The sequence below is a fragment of the Heliangelus exortis genome, chromosome 1, assembly GCF_036169615.1.
Source record: "Heliangelus exortis chromosome 1, bHelExo1.hap1, whole genome shotgun sequence".
In the NCBI taxonomy this organism is placed as follows: Eukaryota; Metazoa; Chordata; class Aves; order Apodiformes; family Trochilidae; genus Heliangelus; species Heliangelus exortis.
In genome coordinates this window covers 139,299,067-139,319,169 of record NC_092422.1, presented here as the reverse complement: position 1 = coordinate 139,319,169, position 20,103 = coordinate 139,299,067, and the positions used below count along the sequence as shown (strand labels likewise).

At 42.6% G+C, this 20,103-nt stretch overlaps 1 protein-coding gene across 2 annotated transcripts in view; it reads right to left on the bottom strand.

The window, feature by feature from the left end:
* The window catches only part of KDM7A (lysine demethylase 7A), a 61,981-nt gene extending 45,107 nt beyond the window's left edge, over window positions 1-16,874 (bottom strand). Inside the window, exon 1 of one of the 2 annotated variants that reach the window (XM_071727466.1) lies at window positions 16,700-16,874. In XM_071727466.1, the coding sequence (XP_071583567.1) occupies window positions 16,700-16,821 (122 nt within the window). In that variant the 5' untranslated portion in view covers window positions 16,822-16,874. The remainder of the gene's footprint in view (window positions 1-16,699) is intronic. The other variant, XM_071727476.1, reaches the window with a different exon arrangement.
* Between the last annotated feature and the right edge of the window lie 3,229 nt (window positions 16,875-20,103).

Sequence of the window (20,103 nt, the reverse complement as noted above, 5' to 3'; positions counted from 1 at the left end):
AATAGTTTACCAAGGAGATTGCAGGGAACCCCCCTCCCTGCATCTGAAAAAACTCCTAGGAATCAGTCATACACCCTGAACACACTGAAAAAGATACTAAGTCCAAGAAATGCATATATTGGCACTAGATGCTGTAAGTGAACAAAAGCTTTTTAGACAGCCTAGCACTTAAGATGATCTTATTCTGACTGCCTTTAGGTATCCTGATTTTTCTTTGATGAAATGTTTAGTTTCAATTCCTTGAGATCAGTACCTCCAGCAACAAGAGTATCTGAGGCAAGTACCAAGCAGAGGTATGACTTTATGCCATTACCATTATGAAATTTGCCTACAAAATGTTCTTTTCCATTAATTCACTAAGATACAGCAGTAACTACAGCAGAGCAGAAAAACAAAGTAGTAACCCAAACAGTTTGAAAGCTATATTTCTAAATCATATCTAACATGGCTTTCCATAAAGTAGGACAAAATTGGAAGGACAAATTTTCAGCTAGATACTGATGAGAGACACAAGGTGACCATTCTGAAACATGAAGGTATCTACCTGCTCTTAACAGAAAAAGTATGTTTGAGGTTTATTCTGTAGGGCCTGAGTAGAGAAAAAAATCACTAATGGGTCTTGATTATTCTTGCACAGCAGTCCTGGAATTCCAGAGTAACCTACACCCAATTCTCACATAAAAAATAAATTATAGAATCACAGATTATGTCAACCTATGTATCTACCTGGATAGATACATAACAATCATCTATTCCAACACCCTGCCTTTCACAAAACAACCTAAAACTACACCATATGACTAAAAGCATTGTCCAGACACTCCTTGAACTCTGCCAGCCTTGGTGCTGCAAACATTTCCCTGGGAAGCCTGTTCCACTGACAGACCACTCCATCAGTGAAGAAGCTTTTCCTAATGTCCAATCTGATCTTTCCCTGAAGCAGCTTCATTCCATTTCCTCGTGTCCAGTTTGTTGGTCACCAGAGAAATCAGCACCTCCCACTCCACTGCCTTCCCTGAAGACTGTAATGAGGTCACCCTCAGGCTTCTCCAAGCTGAACAAATAAACTGTATTATTTAATATTCCTACATAACAAACAGATTTCTTTAATATTAGATATTAGGCCAACCACATCTTTTAGATAATCTGCACTGTGTATTAAAAGCAGGTTTTAATTCATTTGGGAATTTGCTCAGCAGTTCCATTTCCTTTTCAACAGCTCCAAGTGTTGGCTGCTCCTCATCAAGGAAGGGCACCGACTGCTGCCTCCTCCAGAGAGAGTAAACTGGTTATTCCAGTTGCCTAATAAAGATGAACTGTTTAAAAAGATGACAAAACATGAGGAGTACTATCAGTACTGGGCTGTGTTATGCAATGCACAGTCTGTAAAGCTTTCAACATCATGAGTAATATTATCAGTAGACACCATCAGATCTGTCTTGTTCTCAAGCACAGAGATAAAAAAAGGTTTGGAGGTGAACAGTACCAAAGACACAATGGCTTTGATTAGGAAGATAATGACCGGTTTTAAACTGTGCCCCTTAATTGGAAAATGACCCGAGACATGATTTGAAAACACAACTTTCTGCTAACACCACTAGGCAGTACCCTTTTCCATCTCCCATGTTCTAGTGCCAGTAGCCAACGTTAGCACAACCTTAAGACTCCATTGATGCAAATCCCTTATTTCTGGGTTCCTATGTGACTGATCTGCTGCTTTTACACACTGAAGCAACAGCAAACTTGGCTTAAGCCTACTTTATGCACCTGACTCCTTACAGCAAGTACAGTGTATCACCTAACTGGTTTAAAAATTTCTGAACCAGACTGGTTTAGAGTCTTCCTGGAGCCGCCTGGGAAGTAGCCTTAACACTCAAAATAGCATTCAGAGTCTCTGCAGCTGGACCTGAAATGGATCTTTTATTACCTTCAAATTCAAGTCATTAAATAGTTCTCCTCTTAGGATAAAAAATTCAAAACAAAAAAATTAAAACTCCTCTGCTTCTCAACTGTGTAATTCCCCTTCCAGTCTGCAATATTTTCCAGACATTGCTAAGAACCTTTTAGAACCATCTTCTAACAACAACATAAAATAATACATGATGGCCCTACAGCTCTGAAATACCTTACTTTTATGAGGCAAATAGACTTGCAGTGAATAGCAAGTAGAGACAGATGCTTCATTTTTTAAGAAATCTGAGAGGAAACTGGCTCATCATCTCTAGCTCAGCATCCTCACTTCAAACGCAGATGGAGTAGCTGATTACATTAACTTCTATTTAAGCTATGATACAAGCAAACTGTTTCAGATACACAGATAATGAGTTTAAATATCAGATGTTATGTTGGCTGGCTGGCAGAGCAGTAAGCAGAATAAGCTGCTTCAATCAACTAGATAATGCCCGTAATTCAGAGACCTTCGCTGAACTCTCAGCTGCTGCTTACAGAGGTCCAGAGGGGAACAGTGGCCAAAACTGTATCCATGCACTCCAAAACATAACAGGTTACTTTTATACCTTGCTCTATCTACAGAAATCTAACTGTTCAATCCTCTTCAGATGGAATTAATGAAGCACAATAATTTTCAGACCGCGTGGAAACTTCAAATAGTGCAGAACAAGGCTAAATAGCGTTTGGGGGTTGAATTACATCAGCACTAAGACTGAATTCTATCTGCATCAATTATTTTTATTGTGAATATAATATGACACACTGATTTTAATCTAAAACTCAAAAATAAAGTTCAGATACAGGTTACTGAAACCAGCTTTGTTCGATCATAAGCTATCTAGAGTCATCTAAATTATTTGCAAAAGCACAAATCCACTACTTTACACTTTTAGAGGTAAGCATTCACAGTCTGTGCTACTCAGCTTTTAGATGGGGAAAAAAAACATTCTATCTTTGTATCCCTCTAGTGTATGTCTATATAGCTCTCACAATGCCTTCTTCATATGGGGCAAAACACCAATAACATTTAAGTAACAATGCTGAAAGAAATGCGTAAGAAAAGTACGAAGTAGCAAGCAGAGGACCTACTGCAAAAGGTCCCCTGGAAATGAGCACAGACATTTACCAATCCTGTAAAAATTACAAGAGACATGAGGGTTCGCTTACTGTGAAAAACACAAAATTAATTCTTTGGGAGAAAATTTCTGACTCAAATTTAGCTTAATTGCTTCTATGAGAGAAAACAGGAAGTCTGCCAGAGAGCAACACGTCCAAGTGTTCTATTTTGGGTGTCAATACTACAAGAAGTGATTACATGAAAATGTTTTGATATAAGCTAAGTAAATTATTTGCAATTCAAGAGTGAAAGGACACATTATTACAGTTGTCAGCCTCTGTCTGCAAGGGTCATCTCCACCTTTACACACTGCTGACAAACTGCTTGGAATGCAGCTCTGCAAGAGGACCTTGTAGCCCTGGTAAACAACAAGCTGATCATGACCCAGCGATGCAGCCCCATGGCCAAGGGAGCTGTTGAGCCTCCGGGGCTGTGTTAGGAAAAGCACCACCAAAAGGCCTCCAGAGCTGATGGTTCCTCTCTCCTCAGCACTGGTGAGGCCACACCTGGAGTGCTGGGCACAGTTCTGGGATCTCCAACAGAAGAGACATGAAGATACTTCAGCACATCCAGCTAATTGTCACTAAGATGATGAAGAGACTAGAGCACTCTTCATATGAGAAAAGGTTGAGAGCTCTGACACCACCCCTGAGAACAGAAAGCACATAGGAATCTTAGCAATATGTGTAAATATCCACATGTATAAATTTCCCTGATGGGAGGGGAAAGTTGCAAGTTTTTCTTAGTAGTGCTCAGTGACAGGAAAGAAGGCAAGCACCACAGATTAAAGCATATGAAACTACATTTTCCGCCAGTATAAGGGAAGAAATTATGTATTTATTTTATTTTTAGATGCTAGAGTGGTCAAACATTGGAAGAGGTTGCCCAGAGAGGTTTCAGAGTCTCCATCTGTGGCCATATTCAGAACCCAGCAGGGCACAGTTCTGAGCAGCACGCTCTAGATGACCAGGCCTGAGGGGAGGCAGATGGACTAGATGATCTTAAGAGATCCCTTCCAGTCTCAGCAGTTCAGCAAATCTGTGGAAGTTATTTAATAAATCAAAAATTTCTAGATTAATTTGGATCCATCACTACATTGTTATAAATCTGGTTTAAACCAAAATTAAGACTACCAGACAACTTTTGCTCAACATCAATTGATGGTAAGTGGATTAGTTAAAAAAGCAAGCACAACAGATTGCAATCTCGATATGAACAGTCATAAGGAATAACTACTTCCAAACCCAGAGTAGAGCAGAATGAGGGTGTAATCAAACAAATGCACAGGAAAGGATATATCTGTATAAGGGTATCATCCAAGTAAGGATGTTGGCTCCTAAAGCCTACCTAAATTCAGAAGGTGGACAGTTGCACTCACCTGGCACCTCACCACTTGACCTGAAAATTCCAAATATACCTCCTATTCTGCTGACCCACACACCAAGCAGCATGCACTGCATTCCCTGACATGTAAACCAGAAGGCAAACACAGCTGCCATACCTTCAAAGTTCCAGGGCACTAAAAAATAATTACAAAGGGAGAAGATATTTTATTTTTCCAAGTGAGATGGCAGGAGCACTTAATCAGGTTGTGGGAGTTCAAGCCCACACATCTCAAGAGAATGTTCACCTCCAGGTTACTTTTTATGTAAAGATACTCTTTATCTCCCCCCACTTATGGCCTCTTACTCTTCAGAAAAGAATCCAAGAGATTCCAAAGAATCCAAGAGGTCCAGAACAGAACGTAACATGACCCAGACATAATATTCTGGTTAGGGCACTCAGACAAGTCTCATTGAAAATATTATCTTGAGATCTGGCCCCTGCTCCTGACACCAGTGAATAAATACATGCAGTGCACATGCATTACAGCACAACGTCTTGCAGGTCTTAGAAAAAGTGTTAGTTTGTCTCTAGTCCTCTGATTTAACAGTGCTTCCTACAGCAATTTAACAGTACATCCCCTGACTATGAATGCACCCATTTTTCTTTTAAAAAAGGCAGAATTGTTCACTTTTCTACATATTTCAGTAGCTGGTGAGGACTTTAAATTTGCCTAAAACCTGACTCACATGTGCCAGATTTTCTGAGGAACAAGGAAAACTTAACATTTTTTCACTGTTCTGGTTTGAAAATTATAGTAATGTTTTGGTTTTCCTCTATGAACCCAATCAAAAAGCACTAAAACCATTTTAGTTTAATAATTATCAAAAAGCAGTAAATACTTCAAATGAGAACAATACTTTACCATGAGTGTTTCCTAGATAAAGATTTAGAGGTCAATGATCTCTAAAGAGCCTTTAATGAGTTCAATACTTCACTGAAGTGAAGTATTAAACCATCTTCTTTCAATTTAATTACAGAAGGAATGTTTATTTGTTTGTTTGTCTTAAGTTGCACTGGCTATGAAACTTAAACTAAAAATAGCAATAAAGAAAACTCAAGGTATTTAAAGAGCAGTAATTCCCAACCTTAAAATATAATTAGCACATAAAATTAAATATACACAGAGTCAGCTTTCTATGAAAAGACAGTTTTTACTTTTATGAGTTCAAACTATAAGGTTAACAGACAACCTCAGACTCTAACTTCAGCAAATAGAGGAATTAAGACTGGACTTGATGCAGATGATTCAGGTTAGATTCCATTCAGAAAGCTCCATTTTTAACTTAAATTCATGTTGATAACCACTTTGTATTTTCTGCACACCATAAAGTAGTTTCCATCAAATCAAAAACTCGAGCATGCATCTGTATTAGAATCAACATCCCTACTGGCTGCATTAGACCCTGGAACTTCCACACTTCACTTCAGAAACTGGTCATTGAAGAAGCTATTTCAGCAGGGAGGCCTTTTTCACTCACAATTTACTGTTTAAATATAATACGCCAGACTCTTACAGTACCAGTTATCTCCAAGTATTCTTTGTTCTGATGCCTGTTTCCTTATGCATTGTCTTTGCCTTCCTGTCCTGATTCCATCCAGCTCTTCACCCAGAAGACTGACTCTTCATAGGGCTGCTTACTCCCTTTGTAGATACCTTATGAGAACAGAAAAATCTCCTAATATGTTCTGATTTTTCAGACACACAAAAACCAGAAGTCCCATTCAGTTACTTTGTGTCTGTTACGAGTTTCGAAAGGAAGTATCTGCTTTAATTCCAGCCTTGAGCATATAGTCAGGAAGTTTTCAACAGTGATCATTTAGAGATTCACAGTTTTTCTTTCAAGCACACTAGGTTATACATGATGTTGGTAAGCATATTAATGGACAGAGAATGTTTCCTTCCACATGCCTTGTTCCAAAATATGATGGTGCACAAACTTCAGAGAGCTGATTAATTTTTCATAGAGCAATACACACATTCACACTGGAGAGACTTGTCCAGCACCCTCAGGTTGGCATTTTAAGGAACAAAATTTTACTATGCTTTTAACAAATAACTCAGTATATTAAACACATTTTACCTCCTACTTCTTTCTCCAAATTCCCCACTGGCTATACAAAAAATACAACAGAAAAATAGGCTATTCAAAACATTTACTGATAGGTTATAAAAAACATATTACATTTGAACAGTGTTGCTCTGGGATGGTGTGGATAACTGCAGACATAAGCTTTTGTGCTTCAAGCTGCTGTGTTGCCCAACAGCAGCTCCCTTGGAATCTTCCACACAGTTTGCATTGGGAATTGACATCACATTCTGCAGGGATGTGTTCACTTCCATTCTCAGCACACATACATGAAAAGCACTAAGAAATGAATTTCAATTCATTTTCAATTACATGATGTAAATGTACAGGTGTCTGGTCATCTAAGTTTAGTCTAGACAAGACATTTGCCCAAAATCATTTCACTGATAGCCAGACTTTAAAGGCTAAAACCTTATTTCCTCATGTTTTGCTTCTTATTCATGATTTTGTCTCATTTCCTTCTCCTCCTCCACACATAAATTTGCTGTTTAAGACTATGTAGCATGAAATAAAAAGAGAATTAGAGGCAGTGCTATCCTATGGATAACAAAGATTCAGCTAATTAAGGTAGACATGCATTGACATTCACACACTGGGGGGAAAGAAAAAAGAAGGCACAAGAGCACTAATGTGCCATTAACAAACAGGATTGTAGAGATACCTTAATCTATTCCTTAATGTACAGAAACCACTTTTGGGAAAAGACCACTTGTTCTGGGGGCATCTTTGCAAAAAGGACGTAACAGGCACTTCTCTTTAACAGGTCAAGCACTGGCACTAACAGTTACCTTCCTTTCATCAATACAGAAGATACCAATTTCTATTACAGTAATAATTCTATTCAGTATCCAGCACCGGAACTAACTAGGAGTAGAAATCTTCATTCTTCTCTAAAGTATAGGATTTGTATTTTGGGATTGTTTGGGTTTTTTCTCATTAGCCAATAAAGATACTCCCAAACTCAAATAAAGGCCAGGAAATAGAACGCACAATACATTCTCATTTGGTTATGCTAGCCAAAACACCACTTACAAAAAAAGAAAACAAAATCAGAATTCGCCCATACCAAAATATAAAAATAGATTAAAAAAAAAGATAGAAGTAGTATTTGCAGAAAAGTACTGAAGAGTTACATCTTTGCTTAAAAAGATTCTGATCTACTCCAATAATACTCCTAATTCTAGTTCACACCAGAGCCCTTCTTACTGGAATTTTGTGGAACCCAGCTGATCACTCTGAAAGCATAACCTACAGTCAAGGAATTTGTGTTCACTCAGTTAAATAAGACACTTTTCAGCATTGATGTGTCTAATCATTCAACCATATAGCTGCCCATTTGTTCTTAGCACAAATAAGAGCAATATTTTGAACTCCTACATTATTACATAAGGGCAGCACACTTGAGTGCAGCATTAAGAGATTCAAAAAGATGCCCCCAGCGATTCCCACAGGAGGGGACAGCCCCAGAGGCTGCAAGTTCACCTTTATGTTACACTGATGCATCCTCCATGCAGACAAATACTGAAACTCCCGTGAAGTTCTGACTGCAACAGCCTACATGTGTACATCAGTTTTGTTAACGTGCTTTTTAGTCTTACCTTACATAAGCAATAGAGCACAGAAAAATAGCCAAGGTATGGACTTGAGGCTGTGACATGTCAACACAGCAAACCATCATGAAATAAAAAGAGAAAATGCTATCCTGAGAGACAGACTGGCAATGTTTCTCTGAGCACAATGTCACATTAGCATGGCTATCTTGCTTTTAGTACTGTTCCTAGACTGCTCCATATGGCACTTAGCAGCTCACAGATCTGCCCTGAAAGCTGCATGGTGAAGCTGCCTTATTTCATTTCTGCCTGTTCCTGACACGATGTTTTGCAAGTCAACAGCGTGATAGTGCTTTAGTGGAAAGAACCAAGCACTTTTATTATTGAAAAAAAATCAAAATCTGTATTTTGGGCAGGCAAATTATAAGTTTTACAAGCACTGCTAGATAACAAGACATTGCCGTTTCTTTGATTGCTCTTCAGTTACTCACTCAGTTTGGCCTTTGTCTATTGGCCCTTAAACATCCATACCTCAAAAGGAAAACATCACTTTGTTCAGAAAATACTTCCTGATAACTGAAAAAAATGACGGATCAGATCAATCCTATATCCTCAATATCAAAGACTTCATTTCTTCGAAAGTCACCTTTCCGTGCACTCATTTTCATGAATAGTGCTTTAAAAGCCTTTAAGTGAATAAAGCATTAATGTAAATGGAACAAACACAATTAAATTTATGAAATGAATTTCCCAGGCTATCTGCAATGTCAGCTGACAGCTTCAAATGAAAATAAATAGACTTCATACCACAATGTATTAAAAATTTAGAGCAGTCATCCTCACTCCAGTTGGCTTTTAAGACAAAATGATGTGCGAGTGTTTTTTTTAAAAAAAAGCTTTCTTGCTTTTGTAGCAAACGTCAGCATTTATGCCTGCCTGAGCGACAATGAACTCAATATTTTCAAAAACAAAGACCAGTTTTTGAAGCCCACTTTAGTTAATGCTGAAGTAATGGAGAAAACAGTATTAAATATTAATTCCATTCAAAAGCAGAATTGACCGGAGATATAACTAGCCACATAAATCCACATTACCACCATACAGCAGAGATCTCAAGACTATTCATACTCCATAGACTGTTAGTTGTGTATTCATGAGCAAACGTTACAAAACATTAGAAAGGACTGATAAATGAAAAAAACAGCTGAGTTATTTTAGAAGCTGGATATTTCACTAAAATATCCCCCCTACGTTGCTGATGAAGCAATAGCAACGCTGCTTATCAGCAATGGAACAAGTATAAAAGTTGAGCATATTTCTGTGCTCTCAGTATGCACCCTGTACTTATGGAAAGTCTTCACTGACTACTCAGAGCTGTTTTAAGACAATGGCATCTTTTTTTAAAGTGATGTAGGGAAAGTACAAATATTCACATGAAAAGTATGAGTTCATCTTCAACTTACTCAAACCATCATACAAATAGAATGGATTCATTGTATCACATGATCCTCCAAACAATGATCTAGAAAGTGCACAGAAAACTCCACTGGGAGTAAGAAATCTGCTAATGAATATGAAAACTGTCCAAAAAAACCCAAACAAACAAAAACAACAACTAGAAACCACAAATGAAGAATGAAAACAAAATTAATGTAATTGTGTCCACTGGCAGTTAAGAATGATACTCCACTGTAAGACTTAATCCATTTTATTGCCATTGTGCTGCCCTAAGACAACTCAACATTGTAAACAGATTAAGATAATTTTTTTTAATAATACATTTCATGCTCTCCACTGTATCACCTAGCAGATATACACAAAATTAAGTGCACCCAGCCCCAGCCCCCTACACAGACTTCTCTTATCTTTGTAGATAGAGAAGTCAAAGAACAGAGCCTTCTGAAAACATTTTCATTCTTCAGTCAAACCAAGCATATATTATATATAACAAAATGAATACATGATGCTGAAGTGCTACATAAATATCAGAAGTAATTTTGGACTAAAAAAATCATAACGAATTAAGTAGCTAAAAAAATATTAAAAATCACTATTAGACAGTTAAGTTACACAAAGACTTGCCGGACCTTTGTTTGCATGGTCCATGGCCAAATAAAAAACAATTATATGAAAAATATCAATATAGGTTAACTGTAATATTACAAACAAGTTAAGGGCTGGGTTTAAATCACCAATTTTGAACATCTGTATCCTTTAAACAACATTGAATAGGCAAGAATTTGTACTTTAGAAATCAGAACAATTAACATTTAACAATTGATTAGCAACTCAGTAGAATCTTGTTGCAATTCTAATTTAAAAAGATTAATTATGTGCCGCTTAGTATTCTTACAGATCTATATTGAACAGTACTTTTTTTTTCCTTACCCTTGTTATTATGTTGGAATGTATATTCTGAAATATCTACTATGTTTTATTACAGTGCATCAAATAAAAGAAAAAAACATATCTAAACAAAAGAAGTGTTAACTTTCTAAGTATACATACTTCAAATAGAGCCATTTTTCAGGTCAACTGTAGAGAAACTTGTATGTATAATTCTACATCATTACAGTTTGAAAATGAAATTTGAATACTTACTACTCTATAGTGCTTATTATGGTGGAATACATCTTCTTTAATATATATTAATAAGTCTTCCCACTTCACAGATGGGAACCAAGAGAGAAAAAATGGCCTCCTCAAATGAAGAATAATAAAAGGATTGGAAACAGACATCCAATTACAAAGTGCTAGTCTAGTATCCTGATTATTGTTAGTTTCTTCTCAGTTTAACTAAAACTGTTTCAGCTTCTCTATTGTCAGAAGATCTGAAGGCACTTGAAGTCACTTAATTCTTTGGCAGAGGACACAGAGCTCATTGGATTTGAGCTGAGGCTTCAATTCTACCTCTGTGGAAACAAGGTTAAGTAAATCAAAGGAAAGTAAAGTTAATAAGCACCTTACATTTCCCTTGAAGTCTAAAACACTTCCCTAATATACATCCAGTTGCCACAGGAAGAATTTAAGGCTTACACATGATAAAAGCCAGAAAGTCAGCTCAAGAGCCTCTGGTGCCAGACCAGCGTCCTAGTGACCAGACAATGGCTTGTTGATTCAGTTCAGGACCCTAAATAAGTAAAATTACAAGGTCTAAATTTTCTGTAAATGGAAGCTCTGCACCAGCAGGCATTTCTGACAGTCAGGTGCTTCACCTGTCTTTGCAAACAGATGAAGTTCTGGGGCTGCAATGGTGCAGCTGCACTTGCATTGCCTTGCTGTGGATCCCACCAGCCAAGCAGATGGGGGCCACACCAAGGCCATCTGATTCAAATCACACATGGTGGCCGAGACACACAAGGTTCCACAAAACTGGGTGAGCCACTCATCCCGGAGGGGGCAGTGAGGAAGAAAAATGGGCAACTGCCCTGTCCTTTTCCACCCACGTTCATCACCTCCAGCAAAACAGTCCTCACCAGTGTTTTGCAACAGCCTGGGACTCATCTTAGCCCTTGATGAGCCTGCTCAGCTCAGTAACCCAACAAAAACCTCACCAAGCCAAAGAATGGGTTTTGTCAGTTTTCTGAGGAGAGCTGACTTACCAAGCAATCAGACAAGCACTGAACCAGCAAGAGAGAAATTATAGCAGCATGCAGTCAGAAGTGGGACAGCCTCTTCCAGCGGCAAAGAGCTGGCAAAGCCCATCATGTAGAACCTCATGTATAAAACTCCAAAACAAAGAATCAATTCAGGATAAATAGTCACTCTAGAATGTACATGCCTGTCTTTTCTTAAGGAGAAAGCCTGCCTTCAGAGTACAAACCGGTGCATTAAGAGGGACCTGTACCATGTAACCTAACAGCTGCAAGCCAAAAAAACCCCTTGATTTTGACACTGTGCTCTGATTAAGGAGTAGTGGAGAATTTGTTTTTTTCTGAGACCAAACGAAGACATGCTCAAATCTACAGAATATCAGAAAAAACATGTTCCATTCAAACTTAGGTCATTTTGGTGCTGAATTTTTTTTCTATTTGAGAAAAAAATTTCAATGCATCTACTATTTAAATAATCATCCTCAAAAAGTATATGAATCATCCTTCTCCCCATATAATATTATTTACTGGTCGGGGTTTTTTATAATGACAAGGCTGTAAAAAACATCAAATACTTAACAGCAGAGTTCTATATGCCAACAACGAACTGGCCTAGGAAAGGAAAAAAGTTAATTCTTACAAGAAGTTTACACAGAGTACAGAATTAATCCAGAGAGCAAGAGCTATCAATTTAAAAACAATTCCATATAAATTTAATCAATTTGATTTTGTTTTGCAACAGAAATATGTACATACATACAGATACAGATTAATGCTGTATCTCCTTTACTGCCCTTTAACCTTCACAAGTGAAATACTGATTTCCATAAATATTTATACAACGAAAAGGATTTATCGCTTCTAGATTTAAGTTGCAATCACAGAAGACAACAAAGATATGAGCTGAACAAAGCTGAACGGGCTGTTATCTTTCTCCTTGAAGGAGAGACACCAAAGTTGACACCATTATAAAACTTTAGGAAACATTACTAATTTTGAACAAAAAAATGTTCCTTTCCTATTCCCCACTGCTCTGGCTTTGAAGAATAAACCATTTCCTTTGTAAAGAAAAAAAAAGGGTTTTGTTTTTTTTTTAGCTTAGAAAATATATTTAAAAGGTTACAGGCATTTTAAAAGGCACATACTTTTATTGCAACAGACATTCAGACATTTGATAACTTCTTACCCTATGTATCACTGAGACATATTCAAAGATCACTGTACATTTGTTAACAAACAAAACATCCATTGAGAAAGTGCTTCATCAAAAACTTCATAGTAACACCTGCATTTTTAATTCTTTGTTTGACTGATTGACTTCTCCATGCTCCTTTACAACCAGTGCAGCTTTACAAAGCAGGCAGCCTTAAAAAGCAACCTCTAAAACCATTTACTCCTGAGGCATTACAGACAACATTATGTTGAGCAGACAAAAACTGCATTATATACTTAAACTTATATTTGTTCTGACCTGTCTGAAATACAGTCTATCCGAGTACGTGGCATCTATGCAACACACATCAATCTAGTTGAGTACAGGTATCATGGACAGAAAAAAGGGACAAAAATATCAAAGCTGACAGTAGGATTTCTACACACTCCACAAATGTTTCAAGAACAGAACTGACTGCAAGACTGGCTAAAAAAAATTTTTTAAGAATTTCTTGGCAAAATGTTACATGTATCACAACAAAAACACAAGCAAGAAAAGATGAAAGTATTAGTTTAACTAATAACTGAGGTAGAACATCAGAAAAACAAAGGGAGACAGAATGAGAAGTATTATGCTATGGTACATACCATATGAAGAGGAAGCCAAGTTTTTAAATAGGTGTCAAGAACTACTGTATAGATTTAAGAAAAAGTTGGGCACTTGGAGCAGAGTAAAGGAGTTTTTCTGCTGCATTCTAGCTGGAGTATATTCCAGACAAGTCAGAAAGGGAGAAGCAGCTTAATGTGACAATTTCATTTAAAGAAGATAAAAAGACCAGAAAAATAGAGATATTTTCTGATATATAATTGGGTTTGTCCATCTCTAGGTTTTGACAGTTTGTCATTTCTCAGTATATTTAGTCTCTCTATCCCTGTAAGCAGTTCAAGGAAACAATGAAGCCTAAAGCACCATATAGGCAGAGGTTTTGCTCTTTTGTTCAGCAATAGGTAATTACACAAGACTGTGGCCGGTTGCTAGTCCCACTCACAGAGTAAAAGGCAGAATGCAAGTTCACAGCCTTGTAAGGCATAGAAAAATATTTGCTTTTTACACAAATGCTTGCTAGAATCAATAAAATGTGTATTTTATTATATCAATATATTCATAAGTAAGTCAAAGTACAGTCATTTGAAGACAGACAGTGCAGGAACACCCAGGAAAAAAATGACATAAAATTTAAAGGGACTAGTGTTCTGTCATAAAATACTTTGTACTGCCTCTAGCGTACTGCTAAGGCACTCTCTTGACTATACATAAGAAGGCAGCAAAGAGTCTGTAATCCAGTAATACGTGCTATGTATCATGCTAGTGCACCACAGCCTTAAGTAATCACAGGATTTATGTTTCTTAAGATGAAGTCACATCAATTCATTCCACAGGCTGAAGGGAAAAAAATAAGACAAAAAGAATTTAAAAAAATAAATCGAGAAAGCATGACAATGAGAAGTTTACATAGAACTTCAAGATTTGAGAGCGCATGTTTTTTTTCACAAGCTTTGTAACAGTGTTCAGATACTCTTAGATGAAGGGGAAAGGCACCCCCAAAGCAGACCACTGTTGGGAAAGGACAGGGGTCTCCCACAATCCTGTCCCTCAGTCACAAGACTGGGTGAGCATGCAGCTAAATCCCAGAGCAACACGGCTGCTGCCAGCTCCTGCTGGCTTGCTTACTTTCTACACTTAGGACTTGCTTACTTTCCATAAACTAGCAAGGTAACTCATTGCTAGCAGTTTCTCCACCAACTACATGACAAAAGTCGAGCAGAGGAACCACTGTTAATCTTCATGCTGGTTAAGATTTAAAAAAGCTACAGAGTGGTCTGTCCAGTCAAGACTTCCCTTTTCTTAACAATTAAAAAAAAGTAGTTCACTTGTACTGTAGTAACGTTAGTGCACAAAACTGGCATTTAAATTAAGCCTGCATGTAAGTTGAGCAATTGCCAAGACAAGACTGAAAGAACAACACACAAATACAGAAAAATACTTGCAAGACAGAGAACATAAAACTGTGCAAAGACCTTCAGGCAAAGTCTGCACCTTTACTAAAAGCAGTGGCCAAGTTTTGACAAACTTGTATTAAGCTACTGTAATCCAAAAAAGCTGCTGTGTGTCTGGCTTCAAACAACAGTACTGGCAAAAGTAGTAGCAGTCTAGTTAAAAACACTAATGAGGGGTTGTTTATAAAGGTATGACAAGTCTGCTTTGGCAGTTTTTACAGTTCACAAAGCCCTTTTCATAGTTTCTATTATAGTGTGGTTAGAGTGGAGTGAAACCCATCTACAAAAAAACAAATCCACTCAACCTATGTACAAGTCAACATCTGAAAGCCCTCTTTTCTCCCTAAAACGTGGCAAGGAAACACTCATGTGTAATAATTCCTGTTAAGTAACACCTAAGATGTGCAACCTACTTCTAGCCCTCATTTTTCTTTTTACCATTGAGGGGAAGAAAGACTAAATAAATAAAGGGGAAAAAAGCAAAGGGGGGAGGGGAACAACAACAACAAAAACCCCAAACATCCACCGTTTCTCTGCTGCCAGCGCTAAGGGCAGAAGATGAAAGGCAAGCCCAGGAGAGCGGCCGGACCGCCGGCGCTGCCGCCCGACTCCTCTCCCCGCCGGGAATCCCTCCCCCGGCACCCCCCTTTGTTAATGGAAGGGCCGTAAGGGGTGCAAAGCCGCTGCACGGTCACGGCTTTGCGGACAACTTGGGGAGGGGGCTCGGAGGCCGCCGGCCACGGAGCCCTGGTGGCAGCCGGGTCCGCTCCGCTGGGCCCGGCCGGGCTGTGCCGCCCCGCACCGGCAGAGGGCGAGGCGGCTGTCGCGCCGGGAGCCTGTTTTTGTTACATGGGGGGTATTTAAATGTCCTGCTGTCAATCACCAGCCACTTCCTACACCGCCGCCAGCTCCCCGGCCCGCACGCCGACCCGGGGGTTCCCCACATAATGGGGACCGGCAACTCGGGAGCCCCGAAGCTGCCAGCCCGGCCGAGCGGCTTGAGCCGCGGGTCCCCAACTTGCTCCTTTGTTTAACTGCCCGTGAATCCCCACCGCCACCTCCACCTCCTCCCCCTGCTCGCAGCCGGGAGGCTGCCGCCGGGCCTTTATTATTTACACGCTCGGCCCGCAAAACACACGAGAGTCGTCGGCGGCCGCCCGGGACCGGGCTGGAAATGTCAAAGCGGCGAGAGGAGCGGGGCGACCCTACTCCTACCCCCGCTGACCCCCGCCAGCCGCCCATCACCGGACAAAACACACGGCGAAACAGGAGCTCGGGTCGGGCCGGGAGAGAGACCTAGCGCCCGGCGCGGTGCCCCACCGCACTCCTCCGCCAAGAGACCGCCCTGTCCCGGGAGAGACCCCCAGGGGAGCGGAGCGAAGCGAAGGGGGTAGGGTGGGGGGGACACACGACACCTCCTCAAAGCCGGCCCAACTTTAGGGTGGCTTCGGCTCCGCCAACGGAGCTGCCAGCCCATGAGCTCCGCATCTGTTGCTCTTTCATAACCAACCTCCCTCCGCCCGGCCGCCTCCTCACAAGCGACGACACATGTGCACAGGGACAGCAGCCCTCGCCGGCACCGGCCGCTGCCACAGCCGCAGGGGGGAGCCGGAGCAGTCGGGAGCCCGTTTCCCCCTCCCACCCCCCCCATGCCGCCGCGCAGCCATTGTCCCCCGGCCGTTACCGGAGGGGGCCGAGGGGGTGACGACCGCCACCGCCCGTGCCCGGTGTCCGGCCGGCCCGACGACCCGGCGGTTCCCCCTCCGCCCCCGCGCCTCCTGGCCCCGCGCGGGTCCCGGCGCCTACCTGCCGTGGAACCAGTCCTTGCAGATGTCGCACTCGATCATGAAGCGGCTCACGTCGTAGGGCTCCCGGCACACGCAGTACACGGGGGTCGCGGCGGCAGCCGCCGCCGCCGCTCCGGCCATCTTTAAAGAACTCACTGACTGAGGCGCCCGCCCGCCCCGCTCCGCTCCCCCCTCCCCCCGCCGCGGCCGGCGGCACCAATAACAACAGCGCGCGTGCCAGCCCCACACGCCGCGCGCGCCCCGCCGCCGGCAGGCAGGGAGGCACGGGCAGGCGGCGCGGGAGCGAGCGAACAACAGCGCGCGGGGGCGCGCGCACGTGCGTCACCCGGCCCCCGCGGACGAGGGGAGGGGAGGGGAGGGGAGGGGAGGGGATGGGAGGGGAGGGGAGGGGAGTGGAGGGAGGGAGGAGAGGGAGGCGGCCCCGCCCCGCTCGCCCCGCCCCGCGGCTCTCCCCGCCGCGCATGCGCCCCGCGGCACGCTCTCACCCCCCCCAACCCGCCCCGCCCCTGCCCGGCGCGGCCGCCTCGCCCAGCGGCTGGGACTGCGCGTGCGCCGGAGGGAGGGGAAGGAGAGAGGGAGAGAGGGGAGGAGGGGGAAGGGGCGGCTCCGGTTGGGCGCGGCGAGGGAAGCGCACGTGCCACCGCCCACCCCTCCGGGAGGCGGGGCGCGGGGAGGCACGCGCTGGCCCTGCCCCTCCCCTCTCCTCCCTCCCCTCCCCTCCCCTCCCCTCCCTTGCTCGGGCAGTGTCACGCGGGGAGGGGGAGGGGCAGGGTGCCGCGAGGACACAGGCGGGGGGAAGGCGGGTGTGCGGCGCGCGCCGGCTCCTCCTTATGTAACCGCGGCGGCGGCGGCGGAAGCAGCCGAGCGGCGCCGAAGGAGCCCGAGTGCCCGACTTTGTTGTTGACCGCCGGCGGCCGCGCAGGCGCTGGAGCGGCCTCCGCTTCCCCCCCGTAACCCCGTCCCGGCGATGGGGACTCTGCGGAGGGCAGAGCCTCTGGGGCTGGAGATGTCTGTCAGAGATATCCGTTCCGTTCCCCCCCCCCCCCCACTGTCTGGTTTGGTACCGGTGAGGAACCGGCAGGGTTTGGTCAGAGTAGGTGTGGAGCGTCTGTGCTGCTGCCTCCTGGGCCCGGGCCTGTGCTGGGTGGCTGGTGGGAGCAGCCGGCTCCTCACTTCTGACCGCAGGACACACAGGGTCTGTTCACTGAGGGTGTCTTTATTGGTTTCAACTTAATTCTTCTCATGTGCATTCAGTAAAGCTCGCTGAAGACCTAACCAAGGGTCACAGAGAGTCAACGAGATAGAATTCATCTACAGCATTTTTTGAAGAATGTGCTTACTGAGGGGTGCACTGAGTGCTGCTCTCAGGGGATCCCTGTCTGTGTCCAGTTGTGGAGTCCCCAACATGAGAAGAACATGGAGCCCTTGGAGCAAGTCCAGAGGAGGGTCATGAAAATAATCAGTGAGCTGTAGAACCTCTCCTATGAAGACAGGAGAGAGGTCATGTTTCTCAGCCTGGAGAAGGCTCTGGGGAGATCTTCCAGTACCTGAAGGGGCTCAGAAGAAAACTGGGAGGGACCTCTTACAAGCGTATGTAGCAATAGGGCAAGGGGTAATGGCTTTAAGAGCATGAATTAGAGGTGAGGGTGCTGAGACTGGCACAGGTTGCCCCGGGACACTGTGGCTGCCCCTTTCCTGGAAGTGTTCAAGGCCGGGCTGGATGGAGCTTTAAGCAACCTGGTCTAGTGGGAGGTGTCCCTGCCCATGGTCTTGAAGGTCCCATCCAACCCAAATCATTCTGTGATTCTATGAATGCTGCAGTGGGCATGTATGCTTTTCCTAGATGAGGGCAAAGGCATGTCTGACTTTACAAAGACTGGACAGGCCATTGTCCATGCAGTTGAGCTGGAATTTGCTAATAGCTTTTTTCTTTCAGTCTCCATGTTTGAAAGACACTTCTGTTCCATGCAATCGTTCTGTCTGCCAGGACACAAAAGTAATGTCATCATGGGCAAAAAGGTAGAGTTTAAAATAGAGATTTTTTTTTTTTCCTGCTGTCAAGCAGAGTCAGAAGTAGCTATGGAGATTACAGGGAAATGGGAAGTCATGTCCTCCACACCAGATGTACCAATTCTAAAGTGAAACAATAAATATATTGGAAGTCCATGGTACTGTGATCATAACTAACAGACTGTGCACAGAGCAGTGTAATTTTACATCCCATGCCCTTAACCACTAGTCGCCACAAAAAACCATACAATGTATGTTTGTTTGGCAAGGGGAAGCTCAGAAGTAAATGTTTCCTTTCCAGGCTGTTATTGTGAAGCTAGATAATGTTAACATTTATGTAAGACAGCAACATGAGATGATGATTTGGCAGCAAATTGGACAGCACAGAAATGTAAAACCAAAAAAAGCTCAGCACATAGGCTGTGTGACTGAATGGAGAATGAAATGCAGACACATAGGATATGTAAAGGATGTCTTCAAGAAATACCAGATCCTCAGACCAAACCCTGACCTACTTAGCAAGTGTACATTGTTCTGACCTGAAGAGTGTTGTGTTTCTATACACTCTTCCAACACATCACAGTATTTCAGCAACTCAGAATGTGGACAGTCCTCTAAAAAGCTGATGTTAACCTTAATAGGAGTAAAAAACACCACTAAGGTAGGAAATCATGATTTCTGGAAATAACACATATCAAGAGGCTTTCTCATGAAAAATATTGTTTTCCTTTGTTAATCTGCTTCTAAAGCAGACCCAGGAAGAGGCATACTAATGGCAGCTCTGCAAGCTCTTTCAGGAGCAATTACAGATAATGTAACAACTACTAAGAGACAACTGTTAGAGTCATTATTCTATGTTTGTGCAACGAAGCATCACTAAATGGAGTCTGAAAACAAACAAGTCCTCCCTCCTTACTTTGCTGTTTCTTAGGCTGTCATGTGGTGAGTCTTATCTTCAAGTTGCAGTTACCAGCTGCAGTGACAACTTTATCCAAAGTGGCCATAAAAAAAATACACACGTCTTGTACAGGACCCATCTGCAAACCACAACACCCTCAGTCGCCGTGGTGAAGCGCTCTGTGGGGCATTAACGTGGGGGCGAGGCTCTCCAAGGTGCCTCAGGTGGTGGGGTGGAAACCTTGTTTTGTTCAGGGTGAGTCCAGTGTGACTGGATTGGATGAGGAAATTTTCTCTCGACACAGAACAAAGTTGCCCAAGGAAGAGGGTACAAAGAATGAGGAAGCGGGCTGGTCTCAGCACTCTGTAGGGACCTTCCTTTCACCAGCCTGGATTACTGCAACAAGTCTGGGTCTTTTGGAAAAGAAAGAAGCTGAGGCCTTAAATATGGAAAGCCAAGCTCGCCCTTTAGTAAGCACTTTCTCTACTTCTGCA